Source organism: Onychostoma macrolepis, chromosome 22 (genome assembly GCF_012432095.1).
Source record: "Onychostoma macrolepis isolate SWU-2019 chromosome 22, ASM1243209v1, whole genome shotgun sequence".
In the NCBI taxonomy this organism is placed as follows: Eukaryota; Metazoa; Chordata; class Actinopteri; order Cypriniformes; family Cyprinidae; genus Onychostoma; species Onychostoma macrolepis.
In genome coordinates, this window is record NC_081176.1 from 21,620,543 (window position 1) to 21,644,215 (window position 23,673).

A 23,673-nucleotide genomic window follows, 5' to 3' on the forward strand; every position below is an offset into this window, starting at 1 on the left:
CCGATTTCTCTCAACACAGGGACAGGAGAGCTGTCAGTGAATAAATGGGAAAACAAAGTAACTGGCATTACTTATTTAAAAAAGTAACTCAGATATTTGTTGTAAATTAAAAGTAATGCGTTACTTTACTAGTTACTTGAAAACGTAATCTGATTACATAACTAGTAATGCGTTACCCCCAACACTGATCAGAATATATGTGATGTTTAAAACAGCTGGTTGGGATAAAAACTTTTAGCATTCTGTCACCTTGTCTTGTCTTGCTCAGGCTGAACAGTTAGAAATTAGTTTAAGAATGTTTATCTAAATGAAGAGTTCAGATGAAAAAGCCTCTAGGTGCCATATGAAATTTTACGACATACGACAACTACAATTATGAAGTATCGCACACAAAAAAGTCCATATAACGATAACAACACAGAAGAACGATATTGTTGGAACCACTTTCTATTAAATCCTATAAAGGGTCTGTTTCATTGAACAGCAGTTTTACAAAGTATTTTTAGCTGTAGGTCAGCACGCCCATAAATGGTTCATGCTGAGGTGCCTCCTGGGAAGGAGTTTTATCAGTAATAAAGTGCCTCATATCAAATCACGGCCTTGCAAAAGGGTCGTTGATTCTCACGGCATCCATTCCACATCAGCTCTAAAGAATTGTTTTCTGTGGACTGGAACCAAAAGATTAAAACAGAACCCTCTGAGGAGCCTGACTGTCACAACTAGCGTGAAAGGCTAAGCTTTTTTTTGCTTCATTCGGAACAAGTGACAACATTAATACTTGTTGATGGCTTACATTTTGTCCTGAGATGACTTTTCAATGTTTTGTTTAGGGTAGCGAATGAAGCATATTTAGCTATAAGGCATGTTTATGCAAATGAATAAGAAATATGTTTAAATGCTAGCTGGTGTCTGCAGTTATTTACATTGGAAAGCGCTAGGCACTGGATATTTAGCTTGACACTTAATATCTGTCCGTAAATGCTTTTCAAGATGTTGCTTTTCCATATAAGACCTTTGGAAATATCCGTTGAATGATTCCACAACACTTCGAGTAAATCAACAATGTTGTATAGCGAACTAGCGCAAACCGTTTGAGCTCCTACACAAGAGAGCAATTGTGTTGGATATCTGAGGCACTTGTGTGTACCTGAGTCGGAGCGTGAATGCGCTGTGTGTCTGGCCGGTTTAATGACACCACTCACAGCCCAAATTACACTCAACTTGCTGTGTACGTTTGGAAAAATAACACTTAAAGTCCTGCAACACTGAATCTCTTGTGTCACATCAAGAGGTTGAATAAGCGCTACTTGCAGCTAGCTAATCCTGTCGATTTACCTGGTTATGTTTAGCCTCTTAATCTCACTTTTTTTTTTTTACTTTTAAATTCTGTGATACACTGAAGGCAAGACTATTTAAATGAACTATACTTAACATAGAGGAATAAGAATGTGTGAAGAGAGAGGGATATTTGTCAAGGTAAACAGAGAGGCTGCCTTGGGTAAAGTTGTCAACTTTAATTGCTGCTTACAGGAAACGCTCCTCCGAATTACCACCTCTGGCTTTACTAAAACTGCCTCCAGCTAGTCTACAATGAACTGACAGAAAACTATTTGAAAAACTGCAATAAATGTAATGATATTTTGCAATTTAGAAGGCGTTTTATTATTACTGTTACATTTTAGTATCAAATCATCACAACAGGAGACATTTGCTGGCAAAACTTGATGCGACAATGCTAGGGTGGCTTGCCAGCGTTTAGATGCTAAATTGTCTTGAGGGGTTGTTAGCATATTATGTCGCAAGGTGGTTTCTAATTGGTACACCCCCAAGATATTCTGGACTCTGTAAATATATAGTATTTTATTGCCGGTTTAATCACCCGTCAGGTACTTATAAAAGTAAATAGCATGTTTTGAGTTATCATGCATGTCTGTATATCTGCGAACAACATAACTTTAGACGTTCACTCTCAGATAATCCTGTTTTTGTAAGAGCTCAGACGGTGTGTTGCCGTTCTGAAAAGAAACCCGGGCTCAGTGAAATAAGCACAGGCAATTGGGATCCGATCCTAAAACACGTCGGCTACCGCTACAGGAAGAGCTGCAGCCCAGCGGTAGTCTAAACTAAACAGAATAGAGGTTTAAATCCTAGTTAATCTAGATTGAAGGATGCGGTTTACTCTGGGAACTCACTGAGGGCTATCTGACCATCAGTGCTGGGTTTGTCTACGGCCTTTACGCTGGCATAAACATCCTGTTTATACTGTGAGAAAGAAAGAGAATGATACATGTTAGACACGCTCACTGCTTTTGTCCACATGTTTTACTATAAGCAAGAAAAATTAGATCTCATTAACATTTCCAGTCCCACTTTATATTAGGTGGCCTTAACTACGTGGTATTTACATTAATACAATGCACTTATTGGGTACATACATGTTTTTACATTGTAATTACATTTTTAAAAATACGTGCATGTAATTAATTTCTGTAATTAGTTACACTGTTGACAAGTCCCTTACACTTTAACCCACCCGTAAACCTACCCACCACCAAACCTGTCCCTAACCTTACCCGTATCCCACCTGAAAAGTGTTTTGCAATATAATATAGAAGTACATTCTACTTATTTTTTGATGTAAGTACATAGTAGTTAAGGCCACCTAATATAAAGTAGGACCACTTTTTCACTTTATATTTAAAGTGGAGTCTATTTACAAATATATAATAAGTATTTATGCATGTATTTATATTTAAAAAGTGTGTTCATTTAATTAATTATTAAGACATAAATATTAGAAAAGTAAAAAATGATGTTTACTGCAAAATATACTGTATAATGGCTAAGTCACATGAGAAATCCTAGGCTAATGATCAGGCACAATGCAAGGATCAGATGCTATTCAAGACATGAACTTGTGACATCTACAAAATAGACCACAAAAATATTGTTTCCTTATTTCATCCGCAATGACAAAATCCTTCATTATTTTCTTAAACGGCTGACCTGACCGCTAACATGAGCCTGTGTCCGCTGAGACTGTCCGTGAGACAAAATGACTAATATTTGGCTGCCATCCCAACATGGTGGCACCAACCATGATGCGTGACCACTTTTATGTAGAATATCCTTTTTTAGAAGACTGATATGACTTGCGTTTCGTGCCAGTGTATCACATTACTGTCAAAAGTGCTGTTCAGTTATATTGTCTACTTCAAGAAAGCGCACGGAAAGTCGTTATATGTTGCCCCCTTGTGGTGGTTAGTTAGTCAAACCACAGGCTGGCTTTTAACTGTGTTTTTTAATCATAGAAAAAAAATCAAATTTGAATTTTGATGAAGTTTAAGTATACATATTTCGAATTCTACACACATAGAAAATATATTATTATAGCCTACTATCAGTGATAAAGTGTGCAAACATTCTAAAATGAGCTGTTTTCAATTTATCTGTATTTTAATGTCTGTACAGTGCTTTCACTGTGATAGGAAATCTGGCAAATGGAAGGAAATAGTGTTTGTGTTTATTTAGGCCTGACTCATTCATTACACTATCAGCACTTCTATTTTAAATATTTTAGCGGAAATTTAATCATGTTTTTTTAATTCGGTTCACCAGGGGAACAGGCTTTCCAACATCCTGAAACCACTGGTAAAATATATGAATCAAAATACCTCAAAATATGTGAGATGTCATGCGCTCTGATAATTGATGAGGGATTGATATGATTCCTCTAGTCAAGGTGCAACACTTGACGAGTGCTTTTTTAAAAATGATTATTAGCCTACAGTTTTACAGTCTTAAATATAACAATATGATTGTAATATTTCTTCATATTTTTTTCTTCGCTTTTTCAAACTCCCCAAACTTTCTGTTCATCTTCAGATTTAAGTTAGATTCTGAATATTATTCAGATGTTTGGATTTGAAAAGAATCAAAGTTCAAAAACTGTTGTAATTGGCCGTCTGAAGAAAAGTTCTGAATTAAACAAAAATGTTGTATTATGCTTCACTGTGTTAGTTAAATGACCAAGTTAATATTTTGCCTAATAATCATGTGTTTGGTATTCTTATTTTGGGCTTAAGCTGTGACATTCATGGAAAAGAACACATTAATAAAGTGAGATAACTCTGACACTGGCAATGTTGACATTACAAGTGAGGAATTATAATTTGATAAATCACAACGGTTTCAGATGAAGTCAGCCAGCATTTGAATCATGCAAAACCCATTTCTGATTGTGCAGGACATTTGACGCACAACGAAACTGGATTATTTGCAACATGTTTGCTTTCATTTTAACACTGATAGAAATAGAGAACGATTGATATAGGCTACAGTTAAAGAGAAGTGATAACTGGAAAACTGATGTGAAGGACATGCGAAAGTCTTGTGTTTGCATTAACGTGCTCATATATGGTAACCATATTATGGTTTTATCAGTACTTGAAGGTTTAATAAATCAAAGTTAACGACGGGAAGAGGTTATTCGGTTATTCCCATTTTAGGAGTCTACAGACATTGCCCCCTGGTGGTTTCTGATAATTGATATATAAGGGAATTTGGGCTTTGTTTTCCGGAAGCCATGGCTGGATAATTTCATGTTCATAATCACCCTGGAGTGCTCAAAATTGTGAATATGAATGGGAATATACTTCAGAGATATTTTACTCATAAGAATTTCTAGGGGTGCCAATAATTGTGTCCAACGTGTATTTGAGAATAAAATTTATTTCATAATATTTCCCCCCATTTTAAATTCTTATTATCCAATGAAAGGTTAGATTTTTGTGAATTTTTTAAATAAAAGATCAAAAGGATTAACAATGCAGATTAATTTTCACAGCCTTCTTTGATCATATTTACCAAGGGTGCTGATATTTTTGGCCATGACTGTATGTTATATATTTTTGTGCACCACCATCCACATGGGATATTCTTGCAGTTCTGACAGTTCTGTGAATCGTAAACTTAGAATTGTGAGACATAGCCTAAACTCAAAGATCAAAATAAACATTTTCTGACCATTTTCTTGCAATTCTGAGTTTATATTTAGAAATATAGCTTTTTGTTAGTTCTGAGTCTTACATCTCTGCCACCGAATAAAAAATAAAAAAGTTAATTGCGACTTTTCTCTCTCAATTCTGAACTTTTTTCTTGCAATTGTGAGTTCGTATCTCACTTTTCTTCTCAGAACTGAGTTCATGTTTTGTTTTGTTTTTCAGAAATGTGAGATATGAAATCATAATTTAGATATAAAGATATAAAGATACAATTATACAATTCCAAGTTTAGAACTCGCAATTGCGAATTTATCTCGCAATTCTGACTTTATATCTCAGAATTATGAGTTTATAGTCTATCTCGCAATTCTGAAAAAAAATCTCTGAGAATCTCAGAAGCAAAATGTTCACTTGGCTGGTGTGTTTCTTCTACATTAATTAGCCGTTTGGAGGGCATACATGACCAGGGGTGCACATAAGTTTTTCAGCCTGGTACTCATATGAGAACCTGGAGATTTGGCTTGGTCCTCACACGGGCCATGGCATGTAGTGTGACCCATAAAATATAACTATAATTTTTTATTAATAATAGTGATAATAATATTATTGCACTTTATATATATATATATATATATATATATATATATAACTACCTAAAAATAATAAACTAAATAATCAAGTGTGATAATACTATTTTATTTTAAAATAAAAAGGCAGTATTAAATACAAATGCAATTATTTTATAGGAAACTTACAAATAAAATGTTAACATTTTTATTATTATCATTATTTTAATTTTTATTTTCATCATTTTCAAACGTAAAATCAGCGAGCTTTTATTTTGGCGGGTTGCCGGCAAGTAAGTATTATGCGCTTCCGGGTTTAGCGCTGCTGATGGAATTGCGTCAGTGAATGAAATGTCACAGACAGTTTTGCCTTAAAAACGGCAGCGGGTAGCCTAGATTAAATCTTATACAGTACAGTTTGTCGATCTAAAATGGTAATTGTGCATTAACAGCTGTCAACCATGTCGGTACGCAAATGCGCTGTCAGAACTTATTTACACAGCGCATTTTTAATTTTGGTCGCGCATGCGGACCTGCGGACCACTTATGTGCACCCCTGTACATGACTGTTTTCAAACAGTTTTCCAAGAACACTCCCCTAACTGCTATTGGTTGAGAAAACAGATAACTCCGCCCCCGATGAACACCATTGGTTGATCCAAGGTTGCAGTGTAAATGTTTTTTTAATTTTAAAGGCAACAAATGTGATTAATTACTGATTTTATGATATTAAACAAGCCCTAACATTCCTAAACAAAGCTTTCTGTATCAAATGACATGCAAGAGTCGACAGAACTGAAATATATGACAATCAGCTGAAATCTGATCTCCATTAAAATGATCCTCCATCAAGATTGTGGTTTGACAGTCATATTTTAAACAGTCAAATACAGCGGAGAAAAAGTACTTATATAATTTTGTCAGATCTCACAATCTATTTTAGGGCCTGGTGTAAATAAAATGTAATTTGATATATAATTTATAATAAAGAGATATATTACACTGTGAATCAGATGTTGAAATGTTTTTTACGGGTTTCTCTACAAGTTGAATTGTTCCACAGAAAATTTCTTGTCAGCTCTTCTCAGTCAGACCACATCCTCTGAGAAACTGATGCAGGTGTTTGCAGACTTTACATTCATTTCTGATCTGAAACCAGTAGTATGGTTTCTGTTAATCACTAGGATTGGGTTTAGGGGCAAGGAAGCATAGCTTATAGAATATCAGGGCAAAAGACGACCTGTACTGATACACACTGATACACATGATGAGTTTATCTGCAAGCAACACACTCGTCACTCCCCCTACATTCTCTCCAATGAATCTCCATGTGTGATTAGTACAGCAGATCACATGGAGTCTATCTGCCGCCCAACGCCACAACAACGCAGTCTGTGAGCACGTGCAAGTTCCTCTTTTTTGTAATTCAGGCCTTGTATACAAATCATGATCCTTACAATAGACTAATATTTGAAGAGCTTGTCTAAAGGGGGTCTTGGTTTTGTTTACCAAGACTTTGGATAAAATAAATTCATGCTATGCTAAACCGTATGTAGGCCTATTAGAATTTTAAATGAGTTACTTAAATATCATATGGACTCTTTACCAAAGCTGTGACCATCATAGATATCGAAGGGGTGGGATTTTCAATTCTCATTTCTTAAATTTTACATTTTGTCCACCTCTAATCTTGAATACTGATTTACACCCTTGTGCATTATAGTGAATTTAAGATAAAAGCATATTTTATTAATGTGTAGACAAGTATCAAGAAAGCAAATGAATAACAGCAAAACATGTACAGATGTGCAACTAATTTAATCCCATTTTTTCCTAATTCCTTAAAAAGAATGTGTATTTTATTGCTTGAAGCAAACTGCATTGCTTATTTAAATAATAATGTAAATAATATTTATGAAAGAATGAAAGAAAGGAAAAAAGAATGAATGATTCAATGAATGAATGAATGAATGAATCAATGAATCAATCAATCAATCAATGAATCAATCAATCAATCAAGTTAGTGAAAGAATGTGTTTTATTCCTGGTCACTATTGTAATAAAATAAAAATACAAATAAAAATGCTCAGTTGTTCAATAAGACCCAAAAGTAACCTCCAAAAACAAAGTAACATTCAGTGGCATGCGAAAGTTTGGGAACCCCTTGCAGAATCTGTGAAAATGTGAATAATTTTAACAAAATAAGAGAGATCATACAAAATGCATGTTATTTTTTATTTAGTATTGTCCTGAGTAAGATATTTTACATAAAAATGTTTATATTTAGTCCACAAGACAAAAAATGGTTGTTCATGAGTCCCTTGTTTGTTCTGAACAGTTAAACTGAGCTCTGTTCTTCAGAAAAATCCTCCATGTCCTGCAGATTCTTCAGTTTTCCAGCATCTTTTGCATATTTGAACCCTTTCCAGCAGTGACTGTATGATTTTGAGATCCATCTTTTCACGCAGAGGACAACTGAGGGACTCAAACACAACTATTAAAAAAGGTTCAAACATTCACTGATGCTCCAGAAGGAAACACCATGCATTAAGAGCCGGGGGTGAAAACTTTTGAACAGGATGAAGATGTCCAAACCGTTCTTATTTTGTAGAAATATAATTTTTTTCCATTTAGTACTGCCCTTCAGAAGCAACAGAAGATACTTGCATGTTTCCTGGAAGACAAATTAAGTACAATTTACCTTGATCTTCAAATTCAAAAAGTTTTCACCCCTGGCTCTTAATGCATGGTGTTTCCTTCTGGAGCATCAGTGAATGTTTGAACCTTTTTTAATAGTTGTGTTTGAGTCCCTCAGTTGGCCTCTGCGTGAAAAGATGGATCTCAAAATCATACAGTCACTGCTGGAAAGGGTTCAAATATGCAAAAGATGCTGGAAAACTGAAGAATCTGCAGGACATGTTGGATTTTTCTGAAGAACAGAGCTCAGTTTAACTGTTCAGAACAAACAAGGGACTCATGAACAATCATCACAAAAAAACAAACAAAAAAAACAGTCGTGGGTCATCCAGGTAACCACACACAGTATTAAGAACCAAGGGTTCACAAACTTTTGAATAGGGTTATTTTAATAATTTCAGCTATTTTTTTTTTGTCTTGTGGACTAAATGTAAAAATCTTTCATGTATAATATCTTACTCAGGACAGTAATAAATAAAAAATAACATGCATTTTGTACGATCTCTCTTATTTTGTTAAAATTATTCACATTTTCACAGATTCTGCAAGGGGTTCCCAAACTTTTGCATGCCACTGTAATTTAACATTAACATATTTATTAACAATATATATTGAAATAGTTTCTTTAAACTGTAATAATATTTTACAGTATTAGCCTACATTTATATTGTATTTTTGATCAAATACATTAGTCTTGGTGAGCTCAAAAAACTTTTCAAAAACACATCTTACCCTAAACTTCTGAACAGTACGGTGTTGTATATTTATCCTACATATGATGATGATAATCAAATGAGGCAGAGCTGTCTTAAAAATATACTAATAATAGACACTTTAAATAGGCTATGTGACTAACATTTTTATGGACCTTTGACACTGACATCATCTTCAAGAGATGCAAACTATAATTAAACATCTCTTTTTATATGACTTTACTAGCCATGTTCACGTGAAGTTATTAAAACTCCTGCAATTTCATTCATACTTTATAACTTTGAAAATACATAATCTATTTTAGACCCCTCACACTCTAAAGTACATTTTGCTCACAAAAATCACCGGTGGGATCGATTTCCATTCAACACAGACATCTACAGTGCAGATGAGATCCTGTATTGTTAATTTGAGATGGTTTGGTGGCTATCATGAGAGTTAGTTAGTCAGAATGTAAGTTCAATAGGAGTTCTACACAACATCCGGGCATTCCACCGCTTGCGCAGAATCGGAATGGCGGAGGTAAGTGAGCTGCGGGGCTCGGGGGAAGAACAACACAACGATTAAATGATTCAGCCGCTCCGGTACACTTTAACAACCAGCCGCGCATTAACGGACAGCGTAAGACCCGGCCCGTCTGATCGACCGACTCAGAAAACGGCAAAGATAGACGGTCATTAATAAGGAGGAAGTTAAAATGGGAGCACTCCTCAGCGTTCCGCCGCTCTATCTATCTCTACGTCTGTTGCGTTCACGAGCGTTTAATTCGCGAGATCGAGCGCCGTTCAAAACAACGGGAGCGCGGCGAGAGCGCTGGTGCTGAAGTGTGTCCCAGGTGCGCACGGATGGCAGGGCTAAAGTTTCAAAACTTCAGATACTGTCACTGCCTCCTCGACTTCCCTAAAACTGTTTCCTTCTCGCACCGGTTCAGAGTCACGGTGCAAATGTTCAGCACTGACTTACAGGAAAGCGCCTGAGTGACAAACTTCAGCAAACCTCAGTGTGGTCACACATAAATGCGTTTAGCGGCTATGAAGAGGACAAACTTAAGAAAAGACACTTTAAATATGTTTGTGGTGCTTGGAACTCTTTACTTTGAGCTTTAGACTATGTCTAGAAGTGTTTTATGAGGTAAACATACAGAATTATATTCAGTTTAGTGGTATAAAGTCGTTTTTGATGAAGGAGACTTGTAATATGAGGGGAAAAGGTATTTCGATGTTATCTGGAACATGTCTAGAAGTGGTCATATGGCAATTTTGTTCAGTTTCTTGAAGGTTACTATCACATTTGAAACTACCAGTAACTTGGTGTGAGCTTTAGTGCAGTTAGTTACTTCACAACATTGTTTTGAACATAATTCATGTTCGTCATATGAAATATTGCATGAATTGGTCTAAAAGTCTGTGAAGAGTGATTAACACTAATTCTAACTGTGGTATTCTGGTGGAAATTATGGTAGCTGTGGTGAAATTTTGCAAGGATTTTTGTTTCCTACTTAATTTTATGACCTGTCACTTTGTAAGTACTTCATTTTAAAAGTTAAGAAGTGAGAAATGTTATTGACAGTCATTCTGGTTTATTTGTATTTTTGCCTGTCTTAACTTAACCAGGTGGATTTGAGATGTTGTAACTAGTGGCTTTTACCTCCATAAATACAGGGGCTTCAAAAGGTCTTTGGACACGCAAGTCACTTTTAAACATTTCTGAACGCCACAGCATTCGAATCAAATCAGTCTGCCAAACATTATAATAAGCTTTTTCTCAAAAGTTTATTCTAGCCCTTTTTCTCCTTAATTTTAGATTTAACCAACATTTGCCAATGTAATTTTAGTGGATGTATGAAGTCAGTTCTCCTCAACGTTTTGGTTTTCATTTTAAACAATTATTGTTCTAAAATTTGAATTTCATTCATTTTGATTTAATATATTTATTGAGAATTATCTGTTCTTACTGTACTTTAGCTGTGCAAATGGGCTCCAAGGACCAACGGCACAGTCGCGTAGACATTTTCCACCAGGGCTATGCGGGGCCGCTGGAGGCCCTTCCCCGGGCAACCACGTTCCTAGAGGAGCAGGACGGGAGCCTGGTGGCCCTGCGGAGGCAGGCGATAAAGATGGCAACCAAGTCCCATGCAGTGAGTGAAACAATTTTTTTGCTGTGCATTGATAGATTGGATTAGATTCGTGTTAATACTGATGAATATGATGGGGAAAAAGGATTGTATCGATCACCTTTCCACAGGGTGGTGAGATGCCCCTTGAGCAACTGCTGGCACTTTATGGGTACAACATGCCTGATCCTGTCCTGCAACAACAACAGGAGCCGAATGAGCTGGCAGCCAGTCTGCCTGAAATGACACTGGACAAGGTCACTATCACTGAAATAATCGAAGTATCTGTTAAAAGTAACCATCTGCACTTATTCATTCACTTACAGTTATACTACGGGGCCGTTGAATGCTTGAATCTGATTGGCTGACGAACGTTCTAATGTGTGCAATTATTTTCAGGGAAACGCACGGCAAACGTAGTTCTAGGCAGCTCTTGACCGCATTACATGACCATATCACTTCGCCAAATGATTTCTGTTATTTCAAAGGTCTTACAACAGCAAAATAACCAAAACCCACAACGACACTGGCCGAATAAATAAATATAGTAAACAATATGATAAAAATGACAGATCATGTCCATGTTTACCCCAAAATTACGTTTTATTATGTACGGAAAGCACATACTCTATCTCTCCCGCTCTCTCTCCCTCACCGACACACATACAGTTTGCACACACGTTAACATACATGGCAATGTTGTAAGCGCTACTCTGATGATTTTATCAGTAACAGTAAGTTTAACAACTTACAAACTATGATTTCTCACAAGCGAGGTAACAACAGCGCTGTTCGTGAAGAAAATGAAAGTTTCACTAACATTAGAGACATTAGCCGAACACTTTTGAGAGGCGCACAGACTCACAGGTAATTCACACAAGCTCTCTGTCTCTAATAACTTAGTTAGTAACTGCATTAATCTGTTATTAACGGTTTAAGCCTCGTTACTAGGTCTAAAATGAAGTTTTGGAATTAGCAACGGAGGCGTTGGATGAGATGCGGAAGAAATTAATCCTACTCACAAATACCGTTTTAAGTACAAAAACCGGACAAATACCTTGAAATATATCGTCTGATTGATGTCTTGGGGTGTGGCAACCGTAGTATAAGCGGAATAATTGACTTCAGGCTGTTGAATTATTAGAAAAATAATGCATACCTGAGGTGTTGATGCAGCCACTGCGCGTTACACCTCGGGTGTGCAGTATTTTTCTAATAATTCAACGGCCTGAAGTCAATTATTCCTTACTTATTTACCTATATAAAAACAGTCCATTATGATGCTTGATATTGCAAACTGGTATTTGTTTTTTCATATTATTTTGTTATATTATCATGATAAACACACAGGTTTGTAGCACAAATATGTTTGCCGTATACTGAACTTTCTTATTCTTCCAGTCATTTACCTATAGCGGTTAATGAATCTGAAGTCTCACACATGGAAAGAAAAAGCTTCTGTGTTGCAGAATACTGTGGATAAAAATTGTACAATTTCGATAGCAAAAACCATCAACATAGTTTCTGATAAGCATGACTTTTTATCTCAAACTGTGATTTTATTTCTCACAATTTTGACTTTATTTCTTATTTTAAATCTCATAAATCTCTCATAAATCTCATCTATTTATTAAATTGTGATTTCACTCTAAAGGTGTGGTAACCTTTAAAAACAGAAGACCATGAAAAAAAGACAATTTTTTGTATTTCAAAAGTATAGCAATGTATTAAGTTTGGCTCACACATAAGTCAGTTTTAAACAAAGCAGCTCTCTGTTGGTCAACTTGGCAAATTTGTGTGACCAAATCGAACCCGTTGTGAAATCTTTTGCCCTCAAGTGAAATTCCCAATAGCATGGATTCCTATTTAAATTGACTTGATACCACAAAAATTCACAGAACAACCATAAATGAGACTGCAAATTATCTATGAAAGGTTGTTTTTTGTTTGTTTGTCCTCCTCAGTAAAATCTTAAAATGGTCCTTGTAACTTCTTTAGGAAACTTAGGAAAGTGAAAATTCTGCCTTATAGCTGGAAATTAAAATAAATCTTTTTATAGGTTCAGATAGGTAAAGCTCTACTCTCAGGAGCGGAGGATGTGGACAGCCATTCCTCTGCTGAAGACCTCACACTCTCCGTCACGTCCCATTCATCTGACCTCTTACAATGTCACCTAAGAGGTACAACATCAAATTACAATGCCACTTTTTGTACTGTCCTGGCAACTCGTTTTTCTTTGCTATTTGTCACTTTATATTTTGATTTGTTCACACTGCACATACATTTGGAACTTAATCATATTTGTCTGTGACATATTGGCAACATAATACGACATTTAGTGTGTGTAAATTTTCTATGAAAAATCTATTTTCTGTTTTCAAAAATGTTTGTGCTTACTCTCAAATTGTTCTTTACTTTACCAGGTGATGACAAAGACACTTCAGTCAGCTGCTCCGAAGATGACTCAGAAAGCACCTCTATCCCCTCCAGTGATGGCTGCAAGGTAAAAAAATAAAAAATCATGTTATAGTTTACTATGGTTATATTACAGTATTGATCACTGATTTTATTGAATTTAGTTTAATACATTTCTATGACAAATCATTGTGTATGATGTGTTTGATGTGTTTTGAAGTTACATCTTTTAATAATTAAATTTATGTGGCTTTATATATATATATATAGGGCTGTGTATTTTGGAAATTATAATGGTCCAAGAATAGAGCCTAGTGTGACAACATAGTTAAAAGTATCAGTAGGCCCTTGTGTGCAGAATAAATCAAAATATCAGGTTTTCTTACCCAATACTTTCTAAAAGATTTCATGCTGGAAAACATGATCTTCGGGGGGTTTTATTCATGCTTGTATTCAGCAAGGCCATGTCAATTTGGTCAAAGTGTAGTACTTCTATAAATCACCAGGCATTGAGCATATTAGAATGAAGGATCGTGTGATACTGAAGACTGGAGTAATGGCTGCTTTGTCATCACTGTGATGAATTAAATTTCTATTACACTTATCAATCTATTATAAATCCATTATTTGAGATATTTCACAATATTGTTGTTGTTTTTTTTCAATCAAAGAAACATAGTCTGGGTGAGCATAAGGTACTTCTTTCCAAAACATCAAAAAAAAAAAAAAGATTGTATTGACCCCAAATGTTTTAATGGTTGTGTCTATAAAATAGAATTTATAATATTTTGTAATGATTTTAAAATGTCAGCTTAATGTTAAAAAACATTGTAGTAATGCTTTTGTGCCATGTTTGGTTATCAGGACATCATGGTGGGCCCCCAGTATCAGGCTATAATTCCTTCTCTCTGTACACACACTTTTTATGAAAGAGGTGAGTGTCTTCTCTTGTCTGGTGTCCTTTACACTGGCTCCAGGGATGTGGTTTCTGTGGTCTGTTTTGCATAACCAGCCTGCCGAGTCCCCTGGGATCCACACCTGTTTTGTTACTGTTATCCCCAGCCTATGAAAATGAGGACCAGTTATTGTGGACCCCAGATGTGTTGTCCAGTCTGGCTGTAGAGAAGTTTTTGCTTGAAGTCCAGAGAAAAGGGAGTGACGATGGACCTACACACACTTTGACCACAGCAGATATAGTCAAAGACAATGAGCAGGTTGGGTTGAATCACACAGATGCAGCACTTGTCTTTTCATGCAATCTGGAAGTGGCTGAATTGGAGGGTAAAGCTTGCTAGCAATGTTATGTTGGTATCATTTATTTACTATTACAGTATTTATTGATATATTGATATTATATTTTATTAAATATTATATTTTCAGTTTTTGTTTTAATTTAAGATTTAGGAATTTAATGTTTTTAAAAAATATTTCTATATAGTTTTAATTCATTTTTATTTCAGTTTTGGTAATTTGAGTGCATCAATTATTTATCTATTTCAGTTATTTGTCAAGGCAAAATTTTTAATTTTTGTTTACTTTTAATGAAAATATATTGGTCCAAGAATAGAGCCCAGTGGGTCCCCTGTACTTTTACATTAAAGTCCACTTGAAATCAAAATTTACATTGTATTCTTTGTTAGCACACATTGCTAGCCTTGAGGTGAACAATTTATCTGTTGAAGTTAATCCAAAAATGGTCTTGTAATCTTCAATTAAAATCTGAAAATTTGCTTCTGCTCTGGAATGGCATTCCCTCTCTAAGGACATCAGTTTGACAGCTTGGGCAGATTATTCTTAACCACTGTTATTTTCCTGCGAGCAAGAGATCAAAATATCAGGTTTTCTTTTAAAAGATATTTAAATGTTTAAGATTCTGCAATTTTTAGGTCAGTAGTGAAGGTTTTTGCTTATTTATTTATATATATATATATATATATATATATATATATATATATATATATATATATATATATATATATGAATGAATGAATGAGGCATTTATATAGCACTTTTAATGTGTATTGCAATACACCCAAAGCGCTTATAATCATGTGGGGGTCTCCCCACATGATTGTATATATATATATATATATATATTTGAAAGATTTTACTCCAATTTATTCTGGAAAACATGATCATTAGGTTTTGCACAAACTTGTGAAGTTCATGGAACTTTGGTGCTGCTGTCATTAAAGCAAAACGGCAGCATGCCAAATATTAAGACATTCTGAAATTACATAGATGCGTTTTCATTGGTGATCTCATTCTTTTTACCTCACTGTAACTTTTTGTCTTTAGTGTTTCATGTTTGATCTTTCAGTGGTTGAACTTACTTTCAGTGGTCTTTCATTCTATCACTTTTGTAGGCTCTATATGAACTAGTGAAATGCAACTTCAATGCAGATGAGGCAGTAAGAAGATATCGCTTTAATGTCAAGGTTTTCAATGGTAAGGCCTTCTGCTTTGTCTTTCTTTCTGTTATTTTCTTATTTAGTAGGCAGTCAAAAAATGAAATCCATGCATCCATCTCCTAGGATGTATAGCAGGTTAATTTAAATGTAAAAATTGTTCCAGAAGAGCTTTGTGGCTGGAGTGAGGAGGAGTGTCGTAACTTTGAGTATGGCTACCGTGCCCATGGGAAGAACTTCAACCTCATACAGGCCAACAAGGTGAACCCCTTATATCTGTTTTAAATTTTTTCATAACATACAATGTTTCCCAGTAGAGATTGCTGCTGATGTTTCAACCATTTAATTTTTTTGAGAAATGAGAGTCCCTTAATGTGTCAGTGTCTCTTATTTGCCCTCACCCAGGTCCGCACACGCTCAGTAGGTGAGTGTGTAGAGTACTACTACATGTGGAAGAAATCAGAGCGGCATGAGTATTTCACACAGCAGGCCACCAAGCTGGGTCGGAAAAAGTGCAATCTGCCATCTGGCAACACGTGAGTGTGTTTTTTGTTTGTTTGTTTGCTTGCTTGTATATTTTTAAGTAAAGACTTAATAAAGATTAAAACAAGTAATACTGAAGTGGTGCAGAACGATTTAAATGAACAGGTTGCATTTAAATAATTTTGGTTCTGTTTCAACAGCAAATTAAAGGAATAGTTCTCCTAAAAATGAAAATTTGCTGAAAATTTACTCAACCTCAGGCCATCCAAGATGTAGATGAGTTTGCTTCTTCATCTGGAGAAGTTTTGCATTACATAACTTGCTCACCAGTGGATCCTCTGCAGTGAATGGGTGCCGTCAGAATGAGAGTCCAAACAGCTGATAAAAACATCATAATAATCCGCAAGTAATTCACATAACTCCAGTCCATCAATTACTGTTTTGTGAAGTGAAAAGCTGCGTGCTTGTAAGAAACAAATCCATCATTAAGGTGTTTAACTTTAAACTTCTGGCAAAAATATTATTCCATAATCCATGATAATGCTTCCTCCATTGAAAAAGTCCATCCCTCTCACATCAGAATCCACCAACATATATTTAGAACCGTTTTGGACTGTTTTTGATTGTAAATGGTGCTTGATCTGTGCATATTTCTCTCCTGATTCAGACGAGATGTCTTGATGATTTCTTACAAACATGCAGCTTTTTGCTTCACAATACATTAATTGATGGACTGGAGTCGTGTGGATTACTTGAAGATTATTTTCATGTCTTTACCAGCTGTTTGGACGCTCATTCTGACGGCACCCATTCACTGCAGAGGATCCACTGGTGAGCAAGTGATGTAATGCTAAATTTCCCCAAATCTGTTGTGGTATCTTGAATGCCCTGACGGTGAGAAAATCTTAAGCAAATTTTCATTTTTGGTTGAACTTTTTACAATTTTACAAATTGTGGAGGCTTTTATTTCTTGGCATGGTGAATGAAATGAAACAGGACAAATTTGATCACACTGAAAACAAAATTTACCTTTTTTAAAATAATGATCTGATGATACTTAAATATGTCACTTAGAGAGGATACTGAGCCAGATGGAGATACTGGTGATGTGGAAGGTGCCACTCAAGGTTTGCCAAGTAGGTCTTCCATTCAACTCCAGCCTCCATCGCCACCTGCAGTCATGGAGCTGGATAAACAAGGTGCATTTTACTAGTTCTTTGATATTATACTTACCCTTCCACATGCATATGAGTTCATTAAAACCATCCATTGGTACCAGCTTCTTCATTTATGTTCATTTGTTTATGTCCAACATAAATGCATTTTTATTTCTTGATTTTGGGATGGATGGTCAATGCGTTATGATTTGTTTCATTGTTGTTTTCCATCTGCCACATTTTCCCCATTGTTTTTGTGTTCTTTTATGTTTTGTCGCCTTTCATTTGGTTGTACGATCCAGAGGACAGCCTGAATTGCGCAGCTCAGTTTCATGGTCGTCCACGACGGAAACGCACGCCACGCTTCCTATTAAAACCCTGAGCTTCCTGCTCACTGACAGCCTAAAACTGACAGACAAACAGGTAAAAACAGAAATATAGATGTGCCAGTAAATGGATCATGCCTGTTATGCAGTACATTTTCATGCCCATCATCATTTGTGTCTTCATATAGTGAATGAAATATTAAACTGATTGTATGTGTATATAAATAAATATATATATATATATATATATATATATATATATACATACATACATACAGTGGGGGAAAACATTTATTTAATCCCCTGTTGATTTTGTGCGTTTGCCCACTCACAAAGAAATGATCAGTCTATAATTTTAATGGTAGGTTTATTTGAACAGTGAGAGACAGAATAACAACAAAAAAATCCAGAAAAACACATTTCAAAAAAGTTATAAATTTATTTGTATTTTAATGAGTGAAATAAGTATTTGATCCCCTATCAGCAAGATTTTTGGCTCCCAGGTGTCTTAAGGAGCTGAGATTAGGAGCACTCTCTTAAAGGGACTGCTCCTAATCTCAGTTTGTTACCTGTATAAAAGACACCTGTCCACAGAAGCAATCAATCAATCAGATTCCAGACTCTCCACCATGGCCGAGACCAAAGAGCTGTCCAAGGATGTCAGGGACAAGATTGTAGACCTACACAAGGCTGGAATGGGCTACAAGACCATCGCCAAGCAGCTTGGTGAGCAGGTGACAACAGTTGGTGCGATTATTCACAAATGTAAGAAACACAAAATAACTGTCAGTCTCCCTCGGACTGGGGCTCCATGCAAGATCTCACCTCGTGGAGTTACAATGATCATGAGAACGGTGAGGAATTAGCCCAGATCTATTCGGGAGGATCTTGTCAATGATCTCAAGGCAGCTGGGACCATAGTCACCAAGAAAACAATTGGTAACACACTACGCTGTGAAGGACTGAAATCCTGCAGCCCACGCAAGGTCCCCCTGCTCAGGAAAGCACATGTACAGCCCGTCTGAAGTTTGCCAGTGATTCAGAGGAGAACTGGGTGAAAGTGTTGAGGTCAGATGAGACCAAAATCAAGCTCTTTGGCATCAACTCAACTCGCCGTGTTTGGAGGAGGAGGAATGCTGCCTATGACCGTCAGGGCCAGGGCACTGAAAATGGGTCGTGGATGGGTATTCCAGCATGACAATGACCCAAAACACACGGCCAAGGCAACAAAGCAGTGGCTCAAGAAGAAGCACATTAAGGTCCTGGAGTGGCCAAGCCAGTCTCCAGACCTTAATCCCATAGAAAATCTGTGGAGGGAGCTGAAGGTTTGAGTTTCCAAACTTCAGCCTCGAAACCTTAATGACTTGGAGAGGATCTGCAAAGAGGAGTGGGATAAAATCCCTCCTGAGATGTGTGCAAACCTGGCGGCCAACTACAAGAAACGTCTGACCTCTGTGATTGCCAACAAGGGTTTTGCCACCAAGTACTAAGTCATGTTTTGTGAAGGGGTCAAATACTTATTTGACTCTTTAAAATGCAAATCAATTCATAACGTTTTTGAAATGCGTTTTTCTGGATGTTTTTTGTTGTTATTCTGTCTCTCACTGTTAAAATAAACCTACCATTATAGACTGAACATTTCTTTGTCAGTGGGCAAACGTACAAAATCAGCAGGGGATCAAATAATTTTTCCCCATACTGTGTATATATATATATATATATATATATATATATATATATATATATATATATATATATATATATATATATACATACATACAGTATATATAAAACTAATAAAACTTTAAATATTGAAATCATAATACCTATATTTTATCACAAGTAGTACTTTGGCTTGAGTTAATGTTGCCATTTTTGCTGTTTTTCAGTGATGTAATAACATCTAATAAAAAAAATTGCAGTTTATTAAGAAGTATTCCTGAAAGGATTTCAAGAAATTTTTTCCTTTATATAACCATAATGATCTACACACATTTTTGGGGAGAATTGTATATTTGTAATTATTTTATATGTTTTTTATATGTCCTCAGTATCTTGTTCAATCCAGTAACTTGACTATAAAAATTCCACCCTGTTGCAGAAATGTGTATATCAGAATTTCACTATATGGTTAAAAAAAAAAAAAAAACTAAATTATGCTTTTTTGTAATTTTGTTGTGCTTTTATCATTGTCTTAGTTTTATTTTAGTTTTAGATTTAAAAATTTTGTACTTCAAGTTTTTCCATCTATACTATTTTATAACTTACCCTAGCTTTATATCAATTAACGAAAATAATTTATAGTAGTTTTAATTAACAATAATATCACTAGTATGGTATCACAAATTCTAAAAATATTTATGAATGCAGGTTATATTTTCTTACCATTGTGAAAAGAATTAAGTTAAATTGTCTGAATTTGACCAAAGCATATTTCTGCATAACAGTTATGACCCAATACTACAATAATAAACAGAGTGGAGCTCCTTGAAAAAGTTCTTGCCAAAGTACAACAGAAACTCAAAAGTTTTTTTAGTTTTTCTGTTTTCCCTCAAATATTCAACCACATTTTTGTATGCCTGTTCATTCTTCCAGGTTCTGAGCGAAACAATGGAGATATGGAACTATGTGCAGGATCTTGCTCTAGCCCACAGGAGCAGCGGTCGTTCAGCCAATTTTCGCTTCTCCCACCAGCGCTCCAGACGTCAGACGTGGCCTCCCCGTCCACCCAGCTTTACTTCTCCTCTCTCCCTTGTAGCCACTCCGTCCCTTCTTCTCAGCCAGACTCAGGGCTCCTTGGAGCAGGTTTTTACCAGCTACAACTGGGGTCTTTTCCTGAAGATCCTGCACCTGCTTGCTCAGAGAATGTTGCCTTAAGAAGGCTTCAAATTGACTTTTCTTCACCTTCCTCGCCTGTCCCACCCATCCCAGATTTTGGGATAATCGGTAGCCTCTTGTGCACACCTTCGTCCATCAGCTCCGCACCCATCCAACACAGCGACTCACCCATACAGCGAAGGAAAACATTCCAGATCTAAGCAAACGCAATGACTCTCATTCACCTGGAAATTGCAGTTGTTGCTTTTCAGGCTACATAAGAGTCTGAATTACAGGGATAGTTCAACCAAAAATGAATGTTTTGTCATCATTTACTCACCCTTATGTCATTCCAAACTTGTTTGAATTTCTTCTGAGGAACACAAAAGAAGATATTTTGAAGCTGATTTCGTCTATACAATGAAATCCAACAGCGTCCAAAACTTGCAAGCTCAAAAAATGCATAAAGGTAGCATAAAACTAATCCAATGGCTGCCAAAAGTACACTAACTGTCAGCTCTTGAAAATGTTCCCCATTGACTGAAATACTGAAGAAAGTAGTGCATACGGGTTTGGAACGACATGAGCGTGAGTAAATGATGGTAGAATTTTTGGTTAACAATCCTTTTAATCAAGAATGTGTTTGTAATATTTAATTTGTTTTGTCTTTTAAACTATTAAAATAATAATTGGGTGTTTAGGAAGCTGGGTGTCTCTGTCAGACTACTACATGCAATGAAAGTGTTTTTAACTACCTAATTTTAAGCTTCTTTGGAAATTTAAGAGGTCGTACATCTCTTTCAGATGTTTGGTCTCACTAAGACTCATTTTCAGTAACTGCTCAGTAATTTACTGCTTGTACATTTCCTCCTTTCATTGCGTGTAGTTCTTTTTAAATCACTTATTTCTTTTTGTTGAAAGAATAGTTCACACAAAAATGAAAATATGCTAAAAATGTACTCCAAGATGTAGATGAGTTTGTTTCTTCATTAGATTAGGAGAAACTTAGCTTTACATCACTTGCTCACCAGTGGATCCTCTGCAGTGAATGGGTGCCGGCAGAATAAGAGTCCAAACAGCTGATAAAAACATCACTCCAGTACATCAGTTAATGTCTTCTGAAGTGAAAAGCTGTGTTTGTAAGAAGTAAATAATTAATTAAGGCATTTTAACTTGACAGAATACCAGTCCATAATCCATAATAATGCTTCCTCCAGTGAAAAAGTCCATCCCCTGTTGTCCTCTCACATCAAAATATTTGACATATTTACATTTTTTGGGGGCTGTTTTCACTTGTAAATGGTGCATGATCTGTGCATATCTCTCTCCTGATTCAGACAAGTTTACTTTTACACTAGATAAAGCAATATATGGATGAAGGAATCATATTTTAGCCATGGTTTGAAGTTAAAAACATGCTAATAATGGATTTGTTTCTTACAAACACAGCTTTTCGCTTCTGAAGACGTTAATTGATGGACTGAAGTTTACTTGTGAATTATTGTGGTGTTTTTATCAGCTGTTCAGGCTCTTGTTCTGACGGCACCCATTCACTGCAGAGGATCCATGGGTGAGCAAGTGATGTAATGCTACATTTCTCCAAACCTGTTCCATTTGAAGGAACAAACTGAAGGTGAGGGTTTGTATACTTTCAGCAAATTAAAATTTTTGGGTGAACTTTTTTAAAGCATAAAATGTTTTACTTGCAAAGACGATATCATCAAGTGAACTACTAATGCAGTCGCTTCGTCCTGTTGTTTGTCGCGATATTCTAGCTTCCCGTCGTAGGTTCTCTTTGTGCAATAAAAAAAAAAAACACAAGTTCCTCAGGGGCTCCGATCGTTTCCCTCTCGGTCTGGTCCGTCAGTACTTCAGTACTAAGTGTTGAAGAGGGTTTTTGAATGGTTTATGAATATACGCTCCACATATGCTTCGCCAACAAATGTAATCCTGATGTAAGTGGCAGATTCACTGCATTAAGTTTCTCAGGTTTTGCAGCCAGTTTATGCATCTGTTATATTGCGTGAAGCCACAACCTGTCAGCCCACCGTACTACCCACAATCCTTCGCTAACCAGAGAAACTGGCAACGTCAAATCTAGTGTAGTACCTCATTTGTGACTGGACTTCTGTTAGTTATGAATTGAAAGCATCATGTATCACCATCATCCATATCCCTGTATGCTTCAGTGTGTTTTCTAATTGTTTAGTCGGCTTTAAGTTTTGTCTATAGTTTACACAAGGTTCAGAAGATACGAAAGGGAGACAAACACTGCCTTGGCTTTTTTTTTTCTAAGCAATTTATGTATTACTGCTCCTGTTATATTGATTTATTGTCCCTGTTATTATATTTTGTAAATAATAATAAACAAATTAGAAAACAAACTCTGTCCTATAGTTGAAATGCCCCCTAATGACAACTAGCCCCAGACTGACCTATCAATATTCTTCATAATTAATTAATTTAATATATCTTTAAAAAGTTTGAGGTCTTTTTTTGGAAGAAATTAATCAAATTAATACTTTTATTCAGCAAGGATGGATTAAAGTGATCAAAGGTGACAATAAGGGCATTTATAATGTTATAAAAAATTAATGCTGTTCTTTTAAACATTCTATGCATCAAAGAATCCTGGGGGAAAATTATCAAAATATTAATAAATACCGGGGTCCGGGGTAAATACCAAATTTCTGTGAAACCGGGGGTCAGACTTCCTAATAAAGCTATTTAGTATTGTCAACATCAGTTTGAACTCCTGTAGTATTGTATTGTGTCCACTAGAGGGCATCTCAAGCAAGCGAAGAAAGAAGCTGATCAGAGGCACAAGCTTCTGAATATTATAATCCAGACCTAAAAAAAACAAAAAAACAATTGTATTTCTAATGAAAAGTAATCTGTATTTAAATCCAGTGACATTACATCTCAGTAGAATTCAACAATCAGTAGCTTGTTAATCATCAGCGTTACTTTTTTT

The 23,673-nt window shown here is 35.8% G+C and overlaps 1 protein-coding gene across 6 annotated transcripts; it reads left to right on the forward strand.

The window, feature by feature from the left end:
- Positions 1-9,434: 9,434 nt before the first annotated feature.
- Positions 9,435-21,393, forward strand: mier2 (mesoderm induction early response 1, family member 2). Of its 6 annotated transcripts, none has more exons than XM_058762143.1 (13): positions 9,435-9,502; positions 10,945-11,117; positions 11,225-11,350; positions 13,153-13,273; positions 13,517-13,596; positions 14,373-14,442; positions 14,571-14,722; positions 15,875-15,956; positions 16,083-16,177; positions 16,322-16,452; positions 17,474-17,598; positions 17,859-17,979; positions 20,478-21,393. In XM_058762143.1, exons 2-12 carry the CDS (start codon positions 10,953-10,955, stop codon positions 17,936-17,938), a joined length of 1,227 nt encoding a protein of 408 aa, XP_058618126.1. In that variant the 5' UTR covers positions 9,435-9,502; positions 10,945-10,952; the 3' UTR covers positions 17,939-17,979; positions 20,478-21,393. The 6 variants fall into 6 exon arrangements, with proteins under 6 accessions (XP_058618126.1, XP_058618128.1, XP_058618129.1 ...); XM_058762145.1 differs by lacking the exon at positions 9,435-9,502 and adding an exon at positions 9,531-9,601; XM_058762146.1 differs by lacking the exon at positions 9,435-9,502 and adding an exon at positions 9,632-9,653.
- The last annotated feature ends 2,280 nt before the right edge of the window (positions 21,394-23,673 follow it).

Excerpts from the sequence above, each read along its gene's own strand:
- mier2 (XM_058762143.1), top strand. The coding sequence starts at position 10,953 with ATGGGCTCCAAGGACCAACGGCACAGTCGCGTAGACATTTTCCACCAG. Across the intron at positions 14,443-14,570 it reads ACACACTTTTTATGAAAGAG|CCTATGAAAATGAGGACCAG; the intron begins GTGAGTGTCTTC and ends TGTTATCCCCAG. Across the intron at positions 16,178-16,321 it reads ACCTCATACAGGCCAACAAG|GTCCGCACACGCTCAGTAGG; the intron begins GTGAACCCCTTA and ends GCCCTCACCCAG.